The following is a 26,318-nucleotide window of genomic DNA, read 5'->3' on the forward strand; positions in this document are numbered from 1 at the left end:
AGGAGGAGCGAAGTGTGAAAGAAAAATGATAGTTACCAATAATGTGTATGGTGAGGACATACTTTAAAAATGTAATTCCTCTGTACAGTAAATTACAAATCTTTAGGGATTTTTTTTTGTAATAAGAGAATTTATATTTGTAATGGTCTAAGAATTTTGTTTGTAATCTGGTATATAGAATTTTAACTTGGAGCACTTACAAGCATGGTCAGAGACCATAGCATCTGAATTTTCTTGGTTTAGGTTTCAACATTTACTCTAGAATTTTTCCTTTCAAATATGATTTATATGAACTGTAAAGCAACACTCATTAGTCTTGAAATTTAAAATCTGATAAACTTATCTGAGAAGGAAAGGCAGTACAAATTTAAAAAATACAAATACTTGCCAACTCACAGATGATAAAATTTAAGGGCTTCAAAAAAAGTAGGGTTTTTTATTTTTTTGTTTCTCCAGTCAGCTTTTGTCAACCACAGTAGTTATATTCACAAACATTTTTTATTTGTATAATTGGAATAGTTTAAGAAATTATTACAGCTCTAGAAACAGTTCGGAGGTTTTTTTTTTTTTTTTTTTTTTTTTTTTTGATATAAGCTATATCCTTGGAAATACATTGGCATCTAAAATTTGAGGTGTGTTTAGACTGCTTTTTGTTTTAAAAATGTGGTTTACATTCAAACTTTTGAAGTGTTTTATGCTTCACGTGGCTAAGTTGTAGTTTGGCAGATTTAACAGCATATGAATACACATGCTGTAATTTTAAAAGATGCTTTGAATAAAATTTTATTTTAATTTAAAGCTTAAAGAGTATATGGTTATCCTTGAAGTTTTTATAATTTTTCCTCATAAATATAACCACAATATAAAAGTCTTAAAAACTAGAAACATGATTGACAACTCTACATTTTTCCATTGAAAGTGTTTGGGTGCATTTTATATTACATTCCAGTTCTGTCCCAGGCATCTTTTTTTGCATAGCTGTAACAATTGTTCTGTCATTTATACAGTTAGGCTGCGAGAATTTAACTAAAAATTGTTAGGTTTCCTCTACCACTGAACTACACATCTCCAGTCCTTTTCTTTATCTTGAGATAGTCTCCCCAGGTTGCTGAGGCTGGCCTTGAACTTGCTACAGCCTCAGCCTCCAGAGTCGCTGGGATTACAGGCCTGTACCACGGCTTTGTGTGTGTGTGTGTGTGTGTGTGTGTGTGTGTGGTTCTGGGGATTGAACCCAGGGCCTTGTGCATGCGAGGCAAGCGCTCTACCAACTGAGCTGCTAATCTTTAGCATTTCCAAAAATCTAAACTTTCACAGGTTTTTAAAGTTAACTATTTAGAATGAAAACATGGGACACTCAAAGCTGGAACAGGTAGGCTGGCTAGCATGACCAGTTCGGGGTGGATTTCCTTCAGTTAACTAGAACCTCTGATGTGCAATCGCTTTCCTCTTGGGAAAGAAACAGCCCCAGGTGGGGACAGAACCCACCACAAAGTGCGTGCGCAGAGGCAGGAAGTGCGCTGAGCCTTCATCTCCCTTCTCCCTACCACCTGCCAAAGGCCCAAGTCGGTACCCACAAACACCTGCCCACCAGGCACTGAAGCACTGTTCGTGATGGCCCTGAACTGGAAACCAGTGTCCCACGGTGAATGGAACGACATGTGACCAGCCTTCCGGGTGGCGTCCACTTAGCCGACCTCTAGAAGGGCGTCCGTTTACGTGGGGCTCTAGAAAAGCCAGTGGCCGCACGGAATGGGAACGAAGTGGGGGCTTCCACGGCCCCGGCAGCGGGGGCGGCGCTGTGAGCCGCCCCAGCGGGGCCGGGTGCCTTCGGACGCACGCGAGTCACACGCCCCGCCGGTGCTGCAGGAAAGGCCCCGACGCCGGGGCTCACGGAGCGCGGTCCCCGCGCCGCCGGGGCCGGGCCGGGCCGGGCAGCGCGGGGGCTCCGCGGGCGGGCGAGGCCAGGCGCCCGGCTGGGCCTGGCGGGCGGGACGCGCCGCGGCTCCTCCTGTTCCTGCCGCGCCCTCCCCTGGGCGCCGCCGGCCGGGCGGGCCGAGCCGGGTCCGCGGGCCATGACGGCGGGCGGCCGGGCCGAGGGCGCGGAGCCCGACGCGGCGCGGCCGGCCTCGCGGGGCGCCCGGGTGCTGTCGGCGCTCTTCTACGGCGCCTGCTCCTTCCTCCTGGTGCTGGTCAACAAGGCGCTGCTGACCGCCTACGGGTGAGGCCGGCGGGTCCGCGAGGCGCCGCGGCGGGCGGGAGGGCGGGCGGGCGGGAGGGCGGGCGGGGGGACCCCGCGCCGGGACCGGCCTTCTCCGGCCCGAGGTCGCCGCCCAGCGGAGGGGCCCGCTCGCCGTCTCGGGACGGGCCCGCCCGGTGCTGCGGGAGCCCGGGAGCCCAGGAGCGGAGGCCCGCGCTGCCCACAGCCGCGAGCAGGTCTGCGGGAGCCGGGAGAGCCGTCCCTGCCCCTGTCCCCGTCCTGAGATGGGCGCCCAGTGCCGACCTCTCCTTCCCGCCAGCACGTTCCTGGAAACAGGGAAACCACCAGAAGTCGGCGTGATGTCGCTTTTTGGATTAGTGTGAAGTAAACCCGCACCTCTGTGCTCCCTGAGCCCTTGGCGAGCACCGACGTCCCGCGTGACTCGGATGGCCGCGGCCGCTGTCCGAAAGGGCTGTGGACTTAAACCTCGGGCCAGGGCCAGTCAGCAGTTCGCTCAGATGACTACCAAGGTTAATGACGTCCCGGGGCTTGGCCCGGCTTGTCACAAGTGGAGTCTGTAAACTATCCGGTGCTTGGCGAATTTAAGGTTTAAAAAAATGCGTAAAGAGACCTAAGAGCCCCTTGGGCTTTCTTGTTTTAAAGTTGGGAAAACCAAGGCCCCTGAGCTCCCAGGTTGTGCCTCCAACAGATATTTACTGAGCAATATCTCAATGTAAACAAGCAGCTTTGAGAATAAACCAGGCGATTTCAGACATGACCCCAGAGGTTGGTGCAGAGGGGGCAGCAAGTGCAGTGGGCAGAAGTGGCCATGAACTTGATCAGCTGCTGCGGGAGACAGGAGAAGGCCACCAGGGCCAGGAGTGAGGGACTGCCGCCAGGTCTGTTGAGCAATGTTAACGTGCACCTGCACCAGGCTCCGCGCCAGGCCCGGGAGTGGAAGTGAACCTCAGGTGCAGGTGGCTAATCTCCCATGGAGCTGAGATCCCACTGGACCCACAATAAACTGTACCTTTCTAAGATGTCAGATGTGGCCAGGGTTCTGGAGAAGAAAATACTGCAGAAAGTCAGTTAGGGAGTGTGGGGGAATTTGTGGTTGTGAGTGTGTATGGAGGCTTCCTAGGTAGGTGTGATTGATGAAATCATTGGCCGCTGGGGCTCTCAAGGTGACCTTTAGCCTAGACCTCAGTGGAGTGAGGGAGCCACTCTGGGAGGTGGGGGAAGAACATCTGAGAGGGATGGTTAGGCAGACAGTGTAGGACGCTGCCTGTGTGAGATGGGAGGCCGGAGGAGTGTCAAGCAGAGCAGTCTTAGTCACTCAGGCTGCCACAATCACACCAGATATTGGGGGACCAGGGTGAAGAGGGAGATAGTGATAGTTTTAATTTTAGTCTAAATACAGGTGGGGGTTCCTTTAACCTTGGAAAGACATGGTATAATTTGTGTGATAAAAAGGGTTACAAGCTGCAGGGGGTGATCCCCTGATCCCCTGATCAGGGGAGGAGGCTGTTGCAGTGTCCTAGGTGAACGTCAGGGGGGACAGCTGACTGGAGGGGAGGGGTAGAGGTAGGGTACCTTTGGGTGACCCTGTGGCTGTCTTTTATTTTGGTGGTCTTGTGATACAGCCCTGGCCTAGTTGTAGATATTCTTTACCAGGCCTTGTGCTACTTAGCTTTCTGTCTCTGTGACAAAATACTTGAGACTAAATAATTTGGAGGAGGAAAGATTTATTTTGGCTCACAGTTTCAGTCCAGGGTCACCTGGCCATTGTTTCTGGGCCTGTGGTGAGCAGAGCATCATGGTGAGGAGCCTGTTGTGGACAAAGCTGCCCACCTCATGCTGACCAGGAAGCAGAGAGTTTCCTTTATGACAGACCCTTTCCCCAAACCCATTGCATCTGACCCTGCAAATGGATGGATCCACAGATGGGCTCAGAGCCCTCCTGACCCACCAGGCACCTCTCAAAGGCCCCACCTCTGACCACTGCTGCACTGGGGACTGGGCCTCCAACACACGAGCTTCTGGGGAACATTTCAGATCCACATCCCAACAGGCTGTGTGCTGCAGGTTGCTCCCTGGTGTCCACAGAAAACACCAACCCAGCCTCAAAGAAATCGAAACGAACCTAAACCTAGATCATTTCACACACAGAGTGCAAGCTAAGGAAGGATAAAAGAAATCTTCACACCTACAAGATTAAAACGAGAATGTTGTTGACAGGCTTCACTGAGAGTGGTCAGTACTTAGGTCAAAGGAAGGCTGGGAATAAGTCCCCACCTGTGTCCTGGCGTGAGTGGGTGCTGACTGGCCAAGGGGTTAGTGCTTCTAGAAACACAGTTTCCTCTTCTTGGAAGGAGGGGCCTGTAAACCCTGGTCAACGCTTTGAAGATGCAGGACAACATTCCACCAGAAAGAACCGTGATGAGACATCCATGCTGCAGCCTTTTCACACTTTAAAACATTGAGAGCCAGGGCTGGGACCCTTGCTCAGGGGTGGAGCATTTGCCCAGCACCGCTAAGACCGCAGGTTCCATTCCCAGCACTACAAAAAAATAAGCAAATAGAGTTTTTGCCCCAGGAAGGCGAGAGCCCTTGTAACCTTTGTAAGTAAACATTTTTCACATTTCTGTAATGCAATATGTTATACAGTGGGATAGCTCTGTTCAAACAACGTAGTTCTCTTCTTTCAAAATGCGCGAGACACATGTTTTTGAGGGGAGGAAGGCTGTGGTGATTTGTTTCAACAATAAATGGAGGAAATCTGATCCGAGCATGAGCTATTTGAGGAGAGAATCTTGTGTGGAGGACAGAAAGAAGGACCTTTTGCTAGTTCCCTCATTCACAGGGTCGTGGGAATGTAGTTTCGGGGATTCCCCCCCCCCTTCATTTTGGGCAGATTGATTCCGATTAGGGTACAGAACTGATGGGTGTCCCTAGTTATTAGTTTTAGTTCATTGTCATGCTCGATTTATCTGGCTGGAAAAAGTGGCTTTGGAAGGATGTGAACTATGAGACCCTGATGGGACTGGAGAAAAAGCAAGGTCACCTGAGAGTCCGTGGCCAGTGGTTATGCTCATGCTTCTTTGGTATCAGGTTCTTGAGGATCATGCAGGTGATTTATAATTGCAGTTGTGTTTTTTTTTCCTCTATTTTTAATGCTATTGTCTGTGCCATGAGAGAATTCACTAATGATACTTACTAAAAAATATGGAACTTAATTGTACTCAGTCTGTTAGGTACGTGTCCCCCAGCAACTCATGTGTGAGACCTTGCAAGAAGGTTTAGAAGTGAGATAGCTGGGTTATGAATCCTTACCCCACCATGAATTAATCGGAGTGGTATACTGGGTGGTACTTGTAGGCAGGTAGGGGGTGGCTGGAGGAAGTGGGTCCCTGGGGGCTTGCCTTTGGGGTATATATTTTGTCAAATTGTTGAGCAGAGCTCTCTCTGCTTCCAGGTGCCACGTTCCTCCTCCACACTCTTCCGCCATGATGTTCTGCTCCTGAGGAATGGAGTTGGCCATCAAGGGACTGAGACCTCTGAAACCACAAGTCCCCCTCCATAAACTTTTCTTCTTCTAAAATTGTTCTTATTAGGCCTTTTAGTCACAGCAGTGGAAAAGCTGACTGAAACACAGTCTAACAAATATTTGCTCAGTATTTGCTGTGTTTACTTCATGATTCACCGCAGGGTTTTGATCCCCTTTAACACAGTGGCTTCCAAACCCGTTTGGGTGCCTGAATCACTTGGAGAGGTTTTTATAAAAGTTATTGAATGGGAGTCTCCAGGGCTATGTTAAAAAGCAAAAACCAACACCTGATTTTCTCTTAATTGGGTAAAAACCTGGTTCTTTCCCGGAGATGCTGCCCACTTCTGCCCACCCAGGAGAAGCTGGATCTCTGACACCCAGAGCGGGAGCCGCCATTGGAGGTGGATCCTCTTGGCTCCCCATGGCTCATGATCTGTTGAGACTGGATTTTCCACTGCCTTTCGTCCCCTCTGTGATAGCTCCCGAGTGCCTTCTGGTGACCCATCCCAGAGTCTTCTTCCTCTCCACCTGGACCCTGGTCAGCCTTCCCCAGACTTCAGAATCCATGTGCTGACCCATTCTGGCCTCATTCCCAGCACTTCCCGCAGCTGCTCCCAGAACCGTGCCTTCTCCAGGCCATCTGCTGCAGGTGTGCCCTCCCTGACCCTGCTGTGCCTCCTCCTGCCTCATTTCTTGCCCTATCTGTCTCTCCTGGTGTCACTTCTCTGGTCCCTCTGGGAACTGCTCTTGGAGGGGCGAGGGAGCATCCCTTCTCTCTGTCCGTGGATGTCCTTGTCACCTACCCTCCTCCTTTAACGCTGGAGTGGCTCCGAGTGTCCTGGGTGGAAAGCCACATCTGTGTTGGCGGGTTCCACTTTAGATTGTGACCACAGCCCTCGATGGGACGTCCCGATGACCTGCAGATTGCTTTTCTCGTCTTAGAACGACTCTTTTATGCATCCTGATTCACGTTGAAACCCACCATGCGCCTCCCCTCCTCCCTTCTCCTCTGACGCTTCATTGAGAAAATAGAAACTGGCAGATGAGACCCCTCTGTCTCCTTCCTGCTGAGGTGTGGCCTTGTCCTCCTGTGGGAGGAAGGTGGAGCCCCCTCCTCCACTCCTCCCTTTCTCCTCTGTGCTGGTGGCTCCCCTTCTACCAGCTTGAAAACGCTGCTCCTCGCATACATCTCCCCCTGACCCCACGCCTGCCTCGGGTCTCCCGGCCTTTCAGAGTCAGACTCTTGAAAGACTCGTGTGCACTCTGCCTCCACTTCATCCACTCCTACAAGAATTCAGTTCAAAAATTCCAGAGAGCTGGACGCAGTGGTATGTCCAGGTATTTGCCTTTTGTTATGAGAAGTTTCAAGCATACGGAGACATAGAAAGCAAAGTACAATGGACTCCCGCATGCATGGCCCTAGAGCAAAGTACTCCCTCCCCCGAGACCACTGAAGGCAGGTTGCGGCCTGGGGACGTGTACTGTCCTCTCCCCTACCTGTGGACGCTCTACACTGTACCATTTTCACAAATACAACACTGTCCTAAAATAATCTAACACCTCATCTATAATCATCCTATTTGTCTCCAGATGTTTCCTTGGCTTTCTTTTTTTTTGGGGGGGGTACCAGGGATTGAACTCAGGGGCGCTTGACCACTGAGCCACATCCCCAGCCGTATTTTGTATTATATTTAGAGTCAGGGTCTCACTGAGTTACTAAGCACCTCGCCATTGCTGAGGCTGGTTTTGAACTTGCGAAACTCCTGCCTCAGCCTCTCAAGCCGCTGGGATATCAGGCCTGCACCACTGTACCCAGCTTGTTCTCATGGATTTTTAAAAACCACTTGAAACAAAAGGCTTATGCAAAGCATGTAGTTATGTCTTTTCAGTTTATTTTAATCTGAAAAGGTCTCCAACACCACCTCATTTTTCATATGATCTTGGAAAAAAATCAGGTCAGCTGTTTGGTAAAATATCTCACATTATGGAACATGAATTATGTTTCGAAGTCTCGGTCCACTTACTTTTCTTTGATCCTTAGAAAGTTAAGTTGGAGGCTTGATTTCATTCCATGCAAACATTTTTGGCAGGAGGACTTCACAGCCTACCCTGTGGACTTCAGATCACATCCTATCAGAGATCAGTCCACCACTGTTCATGTGGGTTGTATTTGAAGGGTTATCTCAGTCGGGGATCTCAAGTGGACTTGTGAAATTTTCTTTTCTTTTCCATCTTTTTTTAGAGGAAGAAAAGTTTATTTTGGCTCATGGTTTCAGAGATTTAGTCTGTGGTTGGTCAAGTCCGTACCTCTGGGCCCAAAGTGATGAAGAATGTCACAGCAGAAGGGCATAGTGAAGGAAAGCAGCTCAGGACATAGCAATGGACAGCAGAGAGAGAGAGAGAGAGAGAGAGAGAGAGAGAGAGAGAGAGAGACACCCCTAGGGCATGCCCCCAGTGACCTACCTCCTCTACTCACTTCCCACTTGCCTACAGGTACCACCCAGTTAATCCATATCAATGCATTAGTCCATTGATTAGGTTACAACTCACAATCCAACCATTCTACCTCTGAACAATTCTTGCATTGCCTCACACAGAAGCTTTTGGGGATACCTCATACCTAAGTCGAAATATTCTGTCCTAGCCCCCAAAGGCATATGCCAATCTCACTATTCAAAATATATTTAATCCATTTCCAAGAATCCCTATAGTCTTAAGAGTTCCAGCATTACCTAAAAGTCTAAGTCCAAAATCTCCTTGAGGCTCAAGGCAAACTCTCAGTATGAGCCCCTCTAAAAATCAAAAGCAAGTTACATATATCCATTACGTGACAGAGTAAAAGTTTCCACTCCAATAAGGGAGCAATAAGGGCACAGAGAGGAAGGATGGAACCAAAACAAGACCCAACGCCTCCCCAGGCAGACACGTCCATGTCCGGTGTCTGGGGCACCTGGCACCATGATATTCTATCTCAAGGACTTGTGTAGTTCTGCCCCATGGCTTTGCTGGTCGCAGCCTGCATGGCCTCTCTCTTGGCTCGTTTCTGCTCCATTCCTTCAGCTTTTCTCAGCAGACATGCTGATGTGCCACGTTATGGGCATCTCTTGATCTCGGGGGTCTCCACTGTGACTTTGACTTCCTCTTACTTCTTCAAGCATTGCTTGCTCAGGGGCGGCCTGAAGGGCCCTGACTGCCCTGCACTTTGCCTGGACTGATCTCTAACTTGGGCATCTTGCAATCCTGCAGAACCAGCACCACATGGTTGATGCGAAGGTCAGCTACCATCTCAAGAAGTAGTCAAGTCTCTTGGGACCATGGCTATAGATAGCAGCCTGTGTGCAAGCAGGTTCCCCGATGGTCTCTTCTCAATGGAATTTTTACTTTTACACTCTTGAGCCTGACATGTGTGTGATCTTGTCCATTCTTGAGATGCCCTCAAGCCACTTTTCCTATTATCTCTGGATAAAGTATTTAGTATCTCCCTAGTGGCTATAACATCTTTAACAACCATAACTTCCCTAGCCCCAGATTTACTCTCACTTTTCTGGATAAACTGCAAGTTTTTTTTTTTTTTTTTTTAAGAGAGAGTGAGAGAAAAGAGAGAGAGAGAGAGAGAGAGAGAGAGAGAGAGAGAGAGAATTTTTAATATTTATTTTTTTAGTTCTCGACGGACACAACATCTTTGTTGGTATGTGGTGCTGAGGATCAAACCTGGGCCGCACGCATGCCAGGCGAGCGCGCTACCGCTTGAGTCACATCCCCAGCCCGAACTGCAAGTTTTTCAAATTTTTCTGTTATGCTTTCTGCTCTTAATTATTATCACAGTAAACTTATCTAAAAACTGCCAACACTATCCAGGCCACTACCTGACTGCTGTGCTGCCTTGAAATTTCTTCCACCAGATTAAGTAGTCTGTCACCTTTAAATTCAGCCTCACAGAAAGTCTCAGGACATGGGCAAAATGTTGACAGTTTTTTTTTTTTTTGCCTGAATATGACATGAATGACCCCTAGTCCAATTTCCAATAGAATCTTTCTCTTCTGATATCTCATGAGCTCAGTCGTTACTGTCCACAGCCCTATCAACACTCTGGTCTTTTGAGTTTACACCAGAATTGCCCATTTTTAAACTCCACTTACAACAATCTAAAACTTTTCCAGCTTGCATCTCTCAACTTTTCAAAATTGCTGTCACAAATTCCAAAAAGCTTTAAAAGCTCTGAACCACATGATCAGGTGAGTCACAGCAACTACCCTACTTCTCCATACCAATTTCCATTTTAATCATTTGTTGCTATTGTTGTTGCTGTGACCAAAAGACTTGCCAAGAACAGACTAGTTTATTTGGGGCTCCTAGTTTTAAAGGTCTCAGTCTGTAAATGGCTGACTCCATTGTTCTGGGCTTGAGATGAGGCAGAATATCATGATGGAAGGAAATGACAGAGGAAAGGATCTCAGGACATGGCCCCCAGGAGAGAGATCATGTGTGAAATTTTACTTTAACTGCATTCAATGGAGGAATGAGAAATTGCAGTTCAATTCAAAGAACTGTTGATTTTCAAATATTTTTATCCCTCAGTGTTTGTAGGGGATTGATTCAGGACTCCCAAGCATACCTTATTCCCAGATGCTCAGGTCCTTACATAAAATGTGGCAGTATTTGCATATAACCTATGCATACCTTCCTGTATACTTTAAATCACCTCTAGATTACTTAGAATATCTAATACAATGTACATGCTGTGTAAATAGTTGTTATACTGTATCATTTAGGGAATAATGACAAGGAAAACAGTTTGTGCATATTTAGTGCAGATTCGTTTTTTTTTTTTTTCCTGAAAATATTTCATCCACAAAATATTTGATGGGGAAATCACAGGTATGGATTGTTGAGCACGCTTTCCTAGATTTTCTGAAATTCCTTGTGCTTTTAGACATGAAGATTCAATATGTATTTTTCCCTTCATGATAGGAAGACTAACTTCTCATTTACCTTTGAATTATCTTCTTTCTTACTGAGTTCTTTGCACTAGGCCCAGCAGTTAGCCCTGGCTGGCCATGTCCGCCTGTCTCCCCTGCCTGCTAACTTTGCAGAGTGTGTCTTTTTCCCAGGCCTGCACTGTGACCCTGCGGGAACTGTTGTTTCCAGCAGTGGCTGTCGGGTTCCTGGTGTTGTGTAGGTGTTTCTTCACGTGGCAGTCTGGCTGATTGGTCCTTACCTGGATTCCTGAGGTCTCAGTCCCTCTTTTCATCTCCTTTGGCTGTTTTATGTTTCAGGGTTGTGCTCTTGCTTATTTATTCTTACTAAGGGGTCTATAGCCTGGGGGGACTAGGAAGCGTCCTCATCCCCAGGTTGAGTTTTGTCCTAGCTGGGCTCTTTGTCCATCTTCTCAGTTTTGTTGTTTTTACTGTTTTACCGCCTGCTACCCTTGCTCTGTGCTGCAGGCTTGTCCTCTGGGATGCTAGGAAGTGTCCTGGAGGATGTTCCTGGGACACAGGCACAGGCAGAGGGAGAAGCTGGGTGGTGGCCTAGTCACAGGAAGGCCTGATCTCAGGGGCTCTGCACTGGGATGGCTCTGCAGGGTTGTCTGGAATTGGGGTGAGGCCCCGGCCTTTGGATCCCTGCATAGACTGTGAAAGAACGATCAAGACTTGCCGTTTGAGAAAATGCCTGTTTATTGCAAACAGCTCTGCATATTTATAGAGCCGGGGGTGGTCTGACAGTTGGCATGGGGTGCTTTTTGATTGGTGGGTAAGGATCAGGTGAGCCAGCAGGGCTAGTCTGATTGGTAGGTAAGGAGCATGTGAGCCAGTAGGGCTAGTCTGATTGGTGGGTAAGGATCAGGTGAGCCAGCAGGGCTAGTCTGATTGGTGGGTAAGGATCAGGTGAGCCAGCAGGGCTAGTCTGATTGGTGGGTAAGGATCATGTGAGCCAGCAGAGCTCACCATTGGATGGCTCTTCTTGGATGGGGAAGTTAGTCTTTGGAGCTGGGGTGACTCCCAACAGACTGGCCCTTGGAGCACAGGTTGCTTGGGGGTGGGAGGGGTGGGGTGCTTTTGACAGGAGCTTTCTTCACCATCCAAGGAATGAGTGCTTCTGTCTGGAAGGGGATCCTGGTGGCACTACCAACTTCTGCTGGAGTTCACTTTATTCTCACGGTGGTTCTGTTCAGCCATTCCTTCCATTTTCTCTGATGGGGTAGATTGGTGCACTGCTCTTTACTGACCCTGCCTGATTCAGGTGTGTTTTCTCTTTGAACAGATTGAGGACCAAGTGTTTTGGGGAGATCTTAGCTTTCTTAGTGCTCTGAAAGAATGTCTGGGAGCCAGAGAAAGTGGATGGGCCAGTTCAGGTAGTGAGCTGCCCTTTAAGTATGGAGTGAGGTAGGGACCAGGCTCAACCCCAAAATGTCACACGATCTCATTTATTATAAATGAATCCTGACAGCTAGTGGAGTCACACCTACAACTTTGTTCTTTTTCAAGATGGAAAAAGATTGTCTTTGCTGTTTGCCTGTCTATTCAGTTTCAGGATCAACCTGTCAGTTTCCTGTTGGTGTTTTGACTGAGGTTGCATTGATTCTATAGACCAGTTGGTAGGTAACGGACCTCACTATGATGTTGAGTTTCCAACCTGTGACCTTTACTTAAATCTTTAGTTTTTTTTTTTTTAAATATCATCTTACTGCTTCTCTCTGTAGAGGTCTTCTTGTAATCAGTGCCCTTTCTAAAGTTATTTTTATTAATTTGAATAATTTATCATCAGACTATTCTAGATTTTCTACATAAACAGTAATATCAGCCGTTTTATATACAAGGGTAAAAGAAAGTTTCCAAGTTGAACAATGATCAGTTAATAAATGAAAGAAAAATGAACAAATGAGAAGTGAGTAAATCTGGTATTGTTTCCATTATCTAAGCTTTTTTAGTAATTCTTGTCACTATGTTTTCTATATTGTCTTCACATTTTTCTGATGCTAAACTGATTTATTATTCTGTGTTTCTTGTAGTTTCCCATCACCAATTGTTCTTGGAATTGGTCAGGTAAGTGAAAAAAATAAATTGGCCTCTTAACAGGTCATTGGTGTACATGATGATATTTTAAGTGCTTTTGCTTAAGATTATGGTTTAACAATTTATATAGCTGGTGTGAAGCCAGAGGATCATGGGATTATTGGTGAGACTATATGAAATATTGACACAAATTTTCTTTTTTTCCCCTACAGCATTGGTTCTTATATATGTGGTCCCTGCATCAGTGTCATGTAGGAAACTTTAAAAGAAAATCCTTTTTTTTTTTTTTTTTTGTACCAGGGATTGAACCCAGGGGGACATAACCACTGAGCTACATCCCCAGCCCTTTTTTTTTTTTTTTTAAAGAGAGAGGGAGGGAGGGAGGGAGGGAGGGAGAGAGAGTAAGTTGTAGAAAAAAAGCACCTTAAAAAAAGATCAGTGAGTATGTAGTAGAGCCTTGGATAATCCCCACATTAAAAAAAAAATCCAATGTTTTTTAGCCCATTAGTTTATGCTCAAGTGTATATGCCTTTCTGATTTGTAGCTTGTTATGGGAAGAGACCATTAGACCTGGGGAAAAAAAACCACATGTGTGGGCCTGAGGGTGCACGCCCGTAATCCCAGCTTTTGGGGAGGATTACAAGTTAGAGGCCAGCTGGGGCAATTTAGCAAGATCCCATCTCAAAATGAAAAATAAGAAGGGCTGGGATGGAGCTCAGCAAGCTCAGGGCCCTGGTTCAACCTCCAGGACCACCACCAAAAAAAAGTCTGAATTGCATATTTAACTATTAATTTCTTCAAGAAATATGAAGTGAAATAAAAATATGAAGACTAATTATAATTCAGAGTGTGTGTGTGAGTTACACAAATCTATGAAAGTATTATTTATAAACTTCTTAGGATCAAGATTTTGGGGCTGGGGTTGTGCCTCAGTGGCAGAGCTCTTGCCTTGCACATGTGAGGCACTGGGTTCGATCCTTGAGACCACCTAAAAATAAATAAATAAAATAAAGGTATAGTTTCCATCTACAACAACAAAAAATTATTTTAAAAAACCTTTGAATTACAGTCATGTTGAAGCATTTCTTAAATTTTTGCAACCTAATATAAAGAAAATGGAATAAGTTTTAAAATTTGCACAGAAAAATGATAATAAAAGTTTTATAAATTTTTTCTTTTATCTCAAAATAACAGTGTGGAAGGTTTACAATTACATGTGTTCCATATTTACGGGATGTGAATGAGATATTTTTGCTATGCCAACTAGCCTGGGGAGACAAAGAAACCCATTAAATTTTTTTTCCTGTTCATTTGTTCTAAGTTTTTCTTCTGTATCATAGAAAAAATAGGATTTTTTAAAAAAGTAGTGTTTAAGTGTGTAACTCTCCTAAAATTTTTTTTCCTCTCTCCCCTGAACTGGCCTGTATTGGGGGAAGGTGCATGTGCATAGATATGGGAAATGTGGTCCAGGATCCATGTGTGGCCTCACCAGCTGTGGTCAGTGTCAGGGATAACATACCCTTTCTCCACTGTCACTGTTGCTGGATCTCTGAGAATGTGTGTGTGTGTGTGTGTGTGTGTGTGTGTGTGTGTGTGAGAGAGAGAGAGAGAGAGAGAGAGAGAGAGAGAGAGAAAGAGAGAGAGAGAGAGAGAGAGACTACTCCATGTGGGGCATTTTGCTGTAGTCTGGTGGAATCTGTCTAGTAGCAAGACAAGCAGTTTTAGCATTCTGTGAAATGGTTGTTTATTTACTTATTCTTCCTGGAACCTGGAGAGTGGTTTTTTTGCGGGTTTTTTTTGGTATGTTTTCTTCTGATAATGTCATTGTACCTCAAGCAGTCTTTCCAAGAGTTTTGCTAAAGTTTCTCTTCTTTCCTTTAGATGGCAGCCACCATAATGATACTGTATGTGTCCAAGCTAAATAAAATAATTAATTTCCCTGATTTTGACAAGAAAATTCCTGTAAAGGTAGGTGATGGAAGCAGTAATGGAAGACGTGAAAATAATTTAGAATTATAAATTGACCTGAGAGAGCAGCCTGGTTCTATGCACCCTGTTTAGACCAGGTGGAAAGGTCTTAATAAAGATATGCACCCTGCAGTTGTCCATTTAGGTAATGCAGTAATGGTTAAAGTATGTGTTTAGCACCTAACATTAATACTATGTGTCTTCTGAAACAACCAAATTCTAAACCAGGAATTGGCAAACTGTTTTGGTTATGGGCTGGATCATTTCTATTGCAACTGCAGGCAGCTCTAGATGATATGCAAATGAGTCGGTGCAGTGGTGTTCCAATAAAATTTATTTATACATACAAGAGGCTGGACTTGGCCCTTGGTTCTAGTCTACTGTTCCCTGTTCTCAGTCGTAGACCCTGTTGATAGAAACTATGAGTGGAATGGAGAATACAGCTGGATAAATGTTGAAAAAAAAAAAAAGGAGATTTTTTTTTTCCATGTGAAATTAGAATCATGAGGTCCACCATTTCTTCTGGGATTATGAAATAAACACACTTTAATTGAACAGTTGCAGAGTGCCAGACATTAGGTGGGCAATTAGTTCCACATGTCAGGTGACATTAAATGACGATGACGGCATTTGGCTTTGAGGAGAAATAATCAGATAGCAGTCCCTTGAGGGTGGATGGCCTGTGGTTAGTTTACTCCTGTGTCTCTAAGGTCTGAGACAAGCTGGCATCCTTGATACCGGGTTAGTCACCAGATAGCACATGATTATGACAGCGGTGATCAGGGGTTTCTGCAAAAGGAGAAAAATAAAATGTTAAGGCACAGGATATAGATCAGCCTAACCAGGATGAATGAAACTAGAGTGTCGTTGGCTTGCTTGTACTTATTCTATGATGCAGTATAAGGCTTAAACATTTTCAGAATTAAAAGTTGTTTTCATATATGTACTATACATAGAGAATAAGTCATCATGCTTGAATAGATAGTTGAGTGAATAATTACCCTTGAGAATGATTACTTAGCTCATGAAGTGGAACTGCAAATTACCCACTATTCTGAATGTTATAAGTAATAACTGTGTGAGTGTGTGAGTGTGTGTGTGTGTGTGTTGTTAGGGAGGGAGCCAGGGCCTTTAGCATGCCACGCAAAAGCTTACCACTGAGACACATCCCCAGGCACATAATAACTTGCTTTCTTTGTAAAATTTTATACATTCCCTAAATCCTATAGTCTAATTTTACCTGTTTTTGCCCTTTATGTAAAGGGAATCAAACTCTCTATATTTTTTAGTATCTTACTTTTTTTCACTTGATATTGTGATTAGATTTATCCATGCTGTATCTTCTATTTTCATTTACTTATCTTTTCTATTGTTTGTGATAATTTGAGCTATTTCCAGTTTAGGGGCTAGGAAAAACAAAAAGTACTTCTCTGAACATGCTTCGGGTTGAAACTCAGTGAACATGTGTTAGTCAGCTAATGCTGCTAAAACAAAATGCCACAGACTGGGTGGCTTAAACAGCAGAAATGTATTTTCTCACCAGGAAATCCAAGAAGAAGATGCTGGCAGGGTTAATTTCTGGTTCAGTCTCACTTTTTACCTTGCAGAGAGCTGCCTTCTCTCTCAGCCTTATGTGGCCTTTCCTCTGTGTGTGGGTGCCCACGGTTGCTGTCTATTCATTTGTTATTGGATAAAAGCCCCACCCATATGACCTTGATCATCTCTTTCATGGCCCTGTTTCCAGTACTGTCACTTTGGAGGGGACAGCAGGTTCTGGTCATAAGAGCACGTATGCACCAGTTTCTCTGTGTGTACATCAAGGAGTGCAATTGCTGGCTCCTCCCGGTGTCTTTAAATTTGGCCGATGGGGTCAGACTGCTTTCCAGAGAGGCACCAGCTCACACCCTGATGAGCAGGCGTAAGAGTCCCTGTTGCCGATCTTTGGTTTGCTAATTGTTTTAGATTTTGCTGATCTGGTGGGATTTAATTTGCACGTCCCTGTTCTCTGAGGAGGCTGAGCACCTTTTCATTGTTCAGTGGCCACTGAGTGTCCTCTTTGGTGAAGGGCTCTGCGAGCCTTTTGTCCATTTTCCTCTTGAGCTTGTTTTTTTCTGGTTGGTGTATGTGTTTCAAAAACTATTGAGGAGAATCCTCTTAGTTGTGTACGATACTCTAGGGTGCATTTTTGCTCTCTGTGCCTTATATCTTTATTTTGTTAATCATGCATCTTAATGAAGAGGAGTTGTTGATTTTAATGCTGTTCAGTTTCATCAGTCTATTTGATTAATCATTAATTTTCTTACTTAGGAAATCCTTCCCTACCCTCATCAGAATCACAAGGTTCTTTTTGTTGTTGTTGTTGTTGTTTTTAGATGAGAGGCATGTGGTTTTTCAGAGTTAGGTTTTTAATGCATTTGGGACTGGTTTTTGCATATGGTGAAGGTCCAGTTCCATCCCCCACCTGTGGATACTCAATTTTCACAGATTATTGAAAAATGTGCCCTCTCTGTTGTGTCATTTGTATCACAGCACCATTGATTACATGGGAATGGGTCTGTTTCTGGACCGCCTTTGCTCTTTCCGTTGTCTGTGTTTTCTGCACCATCATCACACTTTCTTAATTACTGTAGCTTTTGGAAAGTGTTGATATCCAGGAGAGCAAGGCTTCCCGTCCTGTTCTTGGCCCTTTGCATTTCTAGATGATATAGGAAACACACACATCTTTAAAAATATATTATTTGGCAAGTTAGAGGTACATACTATATAATAACTTTTCTATACTGTTTTGGAATTGAAAATTGTGGAATATTAATCATGATTTATTGTAGCTTCCTTTGGGTTTTTATGTAAACAACAAAAATTACAGTTTTATTTCAACCTTCTAATTTTTATTTCTTTTACTTGCTTTACTACATAGTATTTGTTAATAGGAATGGTAACGATGGGCTTCTTTGATCTCAAAGGGAAAGCTTTTACTAGTTCATCAATAAGTGGGGTTTTTGGTAGATACTTTCCACTTATTTTGACTTTATAACTTAGTGACTCAAACAATAGTCATTGTATTATCTCTCATAGTAATTAAAGAGTTTCAGAAAGGCTCAATTGGGCAGTTCTGGTTTAGGGCTCCCATATAGTGGTAGACAGACAGTGGCTAGAACTGAATTAATTAAGGAATTGGTTAGTGCAGCTGGAGGCTGGTCATTCAATCTCTCTTACTGTTATCTCCTAGTTTCACCTTATGGTCACCAGTGTAGGCTAGTTGGGCTTCCTTACAAGATGGTGGGCAAGGGGTTAAGAATGTTTATCTGGAGGCCACAGCCTTTAAGGGTGACAGTTCTGGCAAGCAAGACCCCAACTGCATTGCCTTTTATGATCTTTTCTCATAGGTCACATATCATCTGTATTAGTCATAACAGTTACACCCAAATTTAAGAAGGGACATAAGCTCTACCTCTGGATGGAAGGGATTCCACTGCAACTATAAATCAATTTGAGCAGGATTGACATCTTTAAAGTATTGAATCTGGCTCACATTTTGAGGGGAAGAGAGGGGACATGGGGATAAAAAATATGGTGGGATGATATGGACATCATTACCCTAAGTACATGTATGAAGACCCGAATGGTGTGACTCTACTTCATATACAACCAGAGACGTGAAAAATTGTGCTCTCTCTATATAATATGAATTGTAAGTATTCTGCTGTCATATATAACAAATTAGAATAATAAAAAAGAAAGTTCTGTCAAATAGCTTTCAACTATTAAAAATGTAATTATTTTTATATGAGGAAAAAAAAGAAGAGCACATGGGATGGGAGAGACTGTCCTGTCACCCGTGAGAGTGTGGACTTGACTCTTCTCTTGGCTTTTCTGTCAGGGTTTTTAGAATTGTTTTCATTTTTTTTTTTTAAATTTTGAGTCTATATCACTAGCTGCTTAAAATTTTAAATTGGTAAATCTTCCTGGTGAATAAAAGTGTTTAATAATATGAAGTGGGTAGAACTTTTCTGTTCCTGCTCTTTTAGTGTAGTTACCTTGGAATTTCCAATATATTTTTATCTCCTCTTTTTTAAAAAATAAATATCTATTTATATCTACCCATATATTTACTGCTTCCTTTTCTATTCTTTGTGCATCTCACACTTTGCTTTTTCTTACTGGTCAGAGTGCTTCCTGTAGAATTTACGTTAGTGATGATCTGCTCCTGTGGATTACCATGGTTTTCATTGGTCTGTGTTAAATGGGTTAAGTTTGGCCTGAAGCTGCTTTGGTATATATTTTAAGTTTGGCCTAAAGATTTCTTTGTACATAGTGACCTATAAACTAACTTGGTGTGTAAGTGGACTGTAACCTCTCTTGTAATAAGGAGCTGAGTCTCAACCAATTACAAGTGGACAAAGGTTCAGAGCATCCAAATAGGACAGCTGGGAGCTGTAACCAGTTGAACTGTAACCAACTGGCCCGTCGCTGGGCCTCACTTCCTTCTTCCACATGGGGCCTGCGCCACCGTGGGGCCCGGCATTCTGAACCGTCTTTGGTCTAGATGGCTTCCCAATTCTAAAATTGAAAGAAAGCCGATTAAAAGCTACAAAACTAGATTTGTTATAATTCTTTTAACATCTGGAGAAGTCTAAATTTCACCTTTGGTTTTGAAAGGGGAAGAATTCCAGCATGGCTCAACAGTGGAGATAGAATTCTGCCGCCCTCTGGCTGACCTTGTGTCTCTGGGTTCTGTTTTTCCTTTTATCTTTGGCCAAGGGGTTCCTCTCTGTCTTTCCAGCTCTTTTATGAAGATTTTTAAATTATTTAATCTAACATTTAAAAAAAAATTGTTCTCAGCCAGGAATTTTAGCATAAATAATCTAACTTACTGTTACCAGAACCTAGAAGTCAGAATTGTTTTTATTTTGAATTATAAATGGAAATGAGATTCACGGGTCCTTTTCGATACCCAGATCCTCTAGGTTGTGATCCTGCCAGCTTTGTTCTTGTTGAGTAATTTGGAGGCTGTTAGCCAGAATTTTAACTAGTAAAGGGGAACTTTCTAGATCCATGATCCCATCTTCCTTATATTCTCTTTCTTGGTCAAATCTGCTCATAAAATTTTATAACTATTTTTGGTAGATGGCAGTATTGCAAAACCTTTCAAAGTATATCTTATCTGAGTGGCGTGCTTAAGGTCCTATTAGCAGAAAAAGCAATGTTGGCCTCACCTTGATAGCTGTGGACTATTAGATCAGTTAATAAGTGCTGAGTTATCAAAGGATCTTATGAAAGGATACTTTCTTTTCCGGGTTCAAGACTAGATCTTACATTCTGAGGGTTTCTCCTATATTTGATATAGTATTTCTCTTGACAATCGGAAAATAGCTCAAGAGCTCAGTGCATGGTGAACCCAATTCAAATACAAAGGTTACCCTGTTTGACCTTAGTAGATGTTTAATCACTGTAGACCTTTAAAACAGATAAAGTTACTCCAAAGTAATGTGGCCAGCATGCACCTTGAAAGGGTCACTAACCTGGTGACCTTTCAGTAAGAGACAGGAGGCTTTGCCTTGGTCCAGAGGAGTAAATATACGCACAGATAGAATCAGCACACCTTATCTCTGGCCTTTGCTAACCACAAAGTACAGATAGCCATCTTCAACTCACCAGTCCAACCTGGGTCTCCCTGTAAGAGAGTTCCTTGTTCACATCCTTTAGGTAAATATTCTGTTAAAATGGGCAAGGTCAAGGGTTCAGTTTCTTTACCTTGTGCCCCCTGGCCCACCCCCGGATAACGATGTCACTGCTCTCCTATCTACTGAGAAACACACAGAGAAACCCCTGACAATATTTTAGATTCTGGAAAACCCACCATTGAGCAGACAAAGGAACCCACATGATTTGCCTGCTGTTCAAAATGAGTGTTACCATTTTTATATGCAGAGGAAGATATACTGTTGGATTTCTAACCAAATTTTCTTTCTGTCTCGCTTTCTATATTTCATTTGAAGCTGTTCCCTTTGCCTCTCCTCTACGTCGGAAACCACCTCAGTGGATTATCAGGCACAAGTAAATTAAGGTACAGAGAGGGAGACGGGTGGCGGGGTGCTGACTAACCCATCTTCTTCCAGTGGTTGCAAAACTAAGTTTGATTTTGCAGGAAGCCCTGGTTCCCTTGGGCCACATAGAAAAGGCAATTCTACTTAGTAATTTAAGAAAGGAAGCTGTAGTTTTGAGTTGAATTGGCCAATGTTTTTGGGAATGGTTTTTTTTTAATATTTATTTTTTATTTTTTTAGGTGGACACAGTATCTTTATTTTATTTTTATGTGGTGCTGAGGATTGAACCCAGTGCCTCGCGCATGCCAGGCGAGCACGCTACCACTTGAGCCACAACCCCAGCCCCTTTGGGAATGTTAAAAAGCTTATATTCATATATTTACATTTCAGTGTAGAACATGAGCTCTGTAGACATCAAGCTAAAGAAGCCCTGATTTATCTGGGTAGATTTGTTTATGTGAATATGGTTGTATGTAATTTTTGGTTTCATATAAAAGCAGGAACGTTTTGTCGGGTTTGATCGGGGAATAAACAACAGACACATTCAGCTGTGCACCATCTGCTTCTCACATTCCCACTGCATTGATTTCAGTATCCCTTGATTACTTTTGCTGAAAAATCCAATGTAAAAGCCTCACAAGGTAGTGCACACCTGTAATCCCAGCAGCTCAGGGGCAGGAGGATGGTGAGTTCAAAGCCAGCCTCAGCATTTTTTTTTTTTAAAGAGAGAGTGAGAGAGAGAGAGAGAGAAAGAGAGAGAGAGAATTTTTTTTAATATTTATTTTTTAGTTTTCGGCGGACACAACATCTTTGTTTGTATGTGGTGCTGAGGATCCAACCCGGGCCGCACGCTTGTCAGGCAAGTGCGCTACTGCTTGAGCCACATCCCCAGCCCAAGCCTCAGCAATTTAGCAAGGCCCCAAGCAATTTAGCAAGACTCTGTCTCAAAAAAAAAAAAAAAAAAAGAAAGAGTTGGGGATGTGGCTCAGTGGTTAAGCGCCCCTGGGTTCAATCCTGGGTACAAAAACAAAAACAAAACAAAAAAAGCACTGTAAAAAACTAAAAATGAGGGCTGGGAAAGACAAAGCCATCTGTTAACCAGAAAATGTGGTGTGACATGTGTAGTCTCGTTGAACACACATGAAGGAAGACCCAAGGACGAGAAGAGAAGTCTGTGCAAAGGGTGTCAGAAATAGAGGGGCATTTGTGCAGGAGGGTGGGAGGAAGGTGGGAGGAGGCCGGAGGAGGCCACCGGTGGTGGTGCTGCTTCACCCCCAGGTGGAGCAGCCCCTGTGAAGGTCTCTGGGGATTCGAGCTTCCTTCTGGGGACAGAGCAGTCACCTTGCCCTAATTGCCTCACATCTTAGCTTCCTGTGCTCCAGTCTCTGGTTGCTGATGATTGCAAAAGTCTATCCTTTTCCTTCCTTCCTTCCTTCCTTCCTTCCTCCCTCCCTCCCTCCCTCCCTCCCTCCCTCCCTTCCATTCTTCCTTTCTTCTTTCTTGTTTCTTTTTTTTGGTACCAGGGATTGAACTCAGGGGCACTCAACCACTGAGCCACACCCGCAGCCCTTTTTTGTATTTTATTTAGAGATAGGGTCTCATTGAGTTACTTAGGCCACACTAATTTGCTGAGGCTGGCTTTGAATTTATGATCCTCCTATCTCAGCCTCCCAAGCTGATGGGATTATAGGCATTGCCACCGTGCCCGGCCCTCTTTTATTTTTTATTTTCAGACAGGGTCTCATTGAGTTGCTTAGAGCCTTCCTAAGTTGCTGAGGCTGGCTTTGAACTCGCAATCCTCCTGCCTCAGCCTCCTGAGCTGCAAAAGTTACATTTTAAGGGCAGAGATCAGTTGCATTAAGTATATTCACAGTGTTTTGCAGTTGCAGCTGCGATCTGTTCCCAGAACGTTTTCATCATCCCATGATGAAACTCTGTTGATTAAACTGTAATTCCTTCTTTCCCTCATCCCCTACCTCCTGGTTATCTCTGTTCTACTTTCTGTCTCTCTGAATTTGCTGTCCTTCACTGGGATCACACAATATCTGTCCTTTTCTGGTGGGTTTATTCACATAGAGTGACGTTTCCAAGGTTCATCCATGTGGTAGCACATATCGGAATTTCATTCCTTTTGAAGACTGAATAATCCTCCACTGCATATACATCTGTGTCATTTCAGCATCCATTTGTGAAAGCTTTTGATTTTGACGAGGTCCAATGTATCTATTTTTTTCTTTTTTCTGTTATCAATTTATCGATGTGTTCTTTTGTTGATTGTGATTTTAATGTTGTATTTGAGAAGATTTTGCTTGACCCCAGGTCATAAAGATCTGCTATGCTTTCTTCTAAGAGTCTTATAGTTTTAGTTCCTATATTCAGGCCCTTGTACATTTTGAAGTAATTTTTAGTGTATGGTGTGAGGTAGGACTCGGATTTTGTTCTTTTGCACGTGGCTGTGTGTTTGTCCCAGCCAACCTTTCAGACCTTTGTGGAAAGCACTGTTCTTTCCTTTTCTGTTGTATTATCTGGGTACAATTTCCACTGTATTGAAAATTGGTTGGCCGCAGCTATAGAGATTTGTTTCTTGACCCTTATTTCTGGTTCATTGATAACATATGTAAACCAGTAGGAAGCAGATTGTGTGACCTTGAACGCAGTGCTGACGGCTGGGTCATCACAGCCTTGTGGTGAGTTTTGAAATGGGAAAGTGCCTTGTTCCTGTTCCACTTCCGGGGTCCCTTGAGCTTCCATGTGAATTTTGGAATCTGCTTGTCTGTTTCTCCAAAGGAAAAGGAAAAAGAAGCCGGTTGAGACCTTCTTAGGATCTGTGTTGAGTCTGCATGTGAAAGGGGCATGAAATTCTTTCATCTGTTTGCTTTTATTACTTAGCATGATTTATTAAAGGTCGACAGGAGAATTCAGGTTGATATATTTAAGTTGAAAAATGAATGGGCTTAATTAAAAGTTGAAAACCTGTTTAAAGCAACAAGGAGAACCAGCCCTGGGAGTCTGACACCTGCCTGCCCCTCTTCCCAACAGCCTGCCCATGTTCACGGTGCTCAGGAAGTTCACCATTCCGCTCACCCTGCTCCTGGAGACCATCGTCCTCGGGTGGGTGACTTCTGTTTTTCCCCCCTGCTCCTCCCCTGTGTTCCCTGTCCCCTGCAGTATTTTTACCTGGCAGATTCTAGCCATCCAGCCCTCTTTCCAAGTGGCTGACTTAAGTCTTTCATTTTACATTAGACAAATAACACATGTTCATGGTAGAACATTATAAAGGGAAAATCGATCACCCTCACACAGTTGGAGGTCCGGGGAGGCAGAGGGAATAGAGAGGGAAGGTGGTCCGTGGAGGACAGGGGGCGGGATATCAGGGAAAGCAGTTCTGATGCAGTGACTGGGACAGAACATCAGAATGAATTCATTTTTTAACGTCGGTGTAAAAGTTTCTCATGAGGATATTCAAGCTGGCATTCAAAAGGGCAATTTTTAGTTTTGTTGTGAAGGTTATCTGAATGAAATTTAGTGGATGGCTCAGTGTGTTAAGCCTTAGTATTGAATTTTATCTTGACCTTCCAATGCTCCATCCAAGTCCCTGCAAACCGGACCTAGCAGCAGGCTCGCCCCTATTTTGTCCCAGCAGCTCCCTTGTGACCAGAGATACCAGTTTATGATTAAATTAAGAAAACGGTCTAAGAAATAATTTTGGTCTGAATTATAAACACTTTAGAACTTTTTCTACATGAAGCATTGTCAGATTTGGGGGGTAAATCGCCTAATACCTCGGTTCAGTTTGTTTCAAAAACAGAATCCACATTTACCCCGCCCCCTCCTCTCCTGCTTTTTCATTTTCCACAGGAAACAGTACTCGTTGGGCATCGTGGCCAGTGTCTTTGCCATCATCCTGGGGGCTTTCATAGCAGCTGGGTAAGACTCTCTCTTTGTGCCTCTGACAATAGACCCAGCCCCTCCTGAGTTTTTCATTTTCCACCTGGCTGCAGTTGAATTCCCGAGCTGGAGGCAAAGCTGTTGAGGTCAGTGGAATCCCCATGCCGTCCTGCGAGTGTTCCTGTGAGTGCCCGATGGGCTCCCTCAGTGGCCAGAATATTTCTGAGCATGAATACAGCAAGCATCGCCGGACATGAGCATTAGCACAGCCATTTTCTCTTTCACAGAAAAGTAGTAACTACTTAATTTTATTACCAAATGTCTTCAATTGAAAAATTTTACTTGCACTGTGCTTAGGTATTTGATGAAAAAATGACAGATTTGGGTTGGGGGCGGTGTAGCTCAGTGGTCGAGCGTGTGCTTAGCCTGCATGAGGCCCTGGATTCAATTTCCAGCATCAGAAAATCCCAGAACAGATTTATGAAGCCCTTGAGTGTTGTTTTATATCCTTAGAGGTATCTTAGGGAGAGAGCTGTCATGAAGTGTTTTGGGCTGTGGGCCAACACTGTTGGAGTATGACGACCCCAGGGGTAGAATGCTGTCATTAAGCGTGTTGTATGTTTGGGACACAAGCCAATGGTTACGTTAATTGTTAATATGCAAAAGCAGGAATGAGGAGTCTAAGTTTGCATTTGCAAGTGTATAGAATACTCAGATTCCTGTCTTTTTTGGAGGGGGGGTGTGGGCCCTGGGGATTGAACTCAGGAGCACCTGACCACTGAACCCCCTCCCCAGCCCTCTTTTGTATTTTATTTAGAGACAGGGTCTCACTGAGTTGCTTAGCACCTTGCTTTTGCTGAAGCTGGCTTTGAACTCTTGATCCTCCTGCCTCAGCTTCCCGAGTCACTGGGATTACAGGTGTGTGCCTGGCTTCCTGTCTTTTATAGTATGGTGCCTAATGTATGCCTGCAGTTAAATTTCCTGGGTTCTAAGCTGTTTCTCATTTCTCTGGGCATCAGTTTCCTCATGTGCAAAGTAAAGTAAAGCTTTTGTCCAGAAGTTCCAAGTGTCACCTCCTCCTCCTACATTTTTTTTTCAAAGCAAGTCACATGGCCAGAAAAAAAATTGAAGTAGAATCATCTTCAGATGACTCTAAATGACAGCAATGAATCTGCTCTGATTATACAGCAAGTAAATCACTCACACTTCTGTGCACTTAGTACTGGCCTAAATGACTCATAGGTAAGACACCTGAGACCAGGTCACCCTGCCGGGTGTGGGAACATGGCTGTTGGGAACCCCTGGCCCCCCAACATGGGGAGGCTGAGGACTCTGGGAATTTCCTTCAGTCTCTCCAGACCTCTTCCCCCCATGCCTCTAGACTCCTGACTTTTCCTCCTTATCCAGCTGTTAACAGAAACACTTTAGACAAATTTAGCAGAGTGTATTGGAGCAAAGGAACAGTCTGGAAATTCTGTAACTCTCAGAGCCAGCGTAGACTCAGAGAGCTCCGTCCAGCAGTGCACCAGGCAGCCTTATGGACGGAAAATGGAAGTGAGGCACAGAGGCAGCTGGACTGAGCCTTCGCCTTATCCGAGCACGGTCTCAAGAGTTGACTGCCTGCAACTGACTCAAGCCTGGTGATGGGCTGAGACTCA

At 44.2% G+C, this 26,318-nt stretch overlaps 1 protein-coding gene across 6 annotated transcripts in view; it reads left to right on the forward strand.

Moving 5' to 3' along the window:
* The first annotated feature begins 2,017 nt into the window (after positions 1–2,017).
* The window catches only part of SLC35D2 (solute carrier family 35 member D2), a 48,942-nt gene continuing 24,641 nt past the window's right edge, over positions 2,018–26,318 (forward strand). For 2 of the 6 annotated variants that reach the window (XM_081263426.1, XM_081263427.1), the window contains exons 1-6: positions 2,019–2,218; positions 12,754–12,787; positions 14,639–14,725; positions 20,725–20,792; positions 23,812–23,883; positions 24,631–24,699. In XM_081263426.1, the coding sequence (XP_081119552.1) occupies positions 2,073–2,218; positions 12,754–12,787; positions 14,639–14,725; positions 20,725–20,792; positions 23,812–23,883; positions 24,631–24,699 (476 nt within the window). In that variant the 5' untranslated portion in view covers positions 2,019–2,072. Of the gene's footprint in view, positions 2,219–2,516; positions 2,728–12,753; positions 12,788–14,638; positions 14,726–20,724; positions 20,793–23,811; positions 23,884–24,630; positions 24,700–26,318 lie in introns of all 6 variants that reach the window. The other 4 variants (XM_081263431.1, XM_081263428.1, XM_081263429.1 and 1 more) reach the window with 4 other exon arrangements.

This window comes from Spermophilus citellus (genome assembly GCF_964194105.1).
Source record: "Spermophilus citellus genome assembly, chromosome: 12".
In the NCBI taxonomy this organism is placed as follows: domain Eukaryota; kingdom Metazoa; phylum Chordata; class Mammalia; order Rodentia; family Sciuridae; genus Spermophilus; species Spermophilus citellus.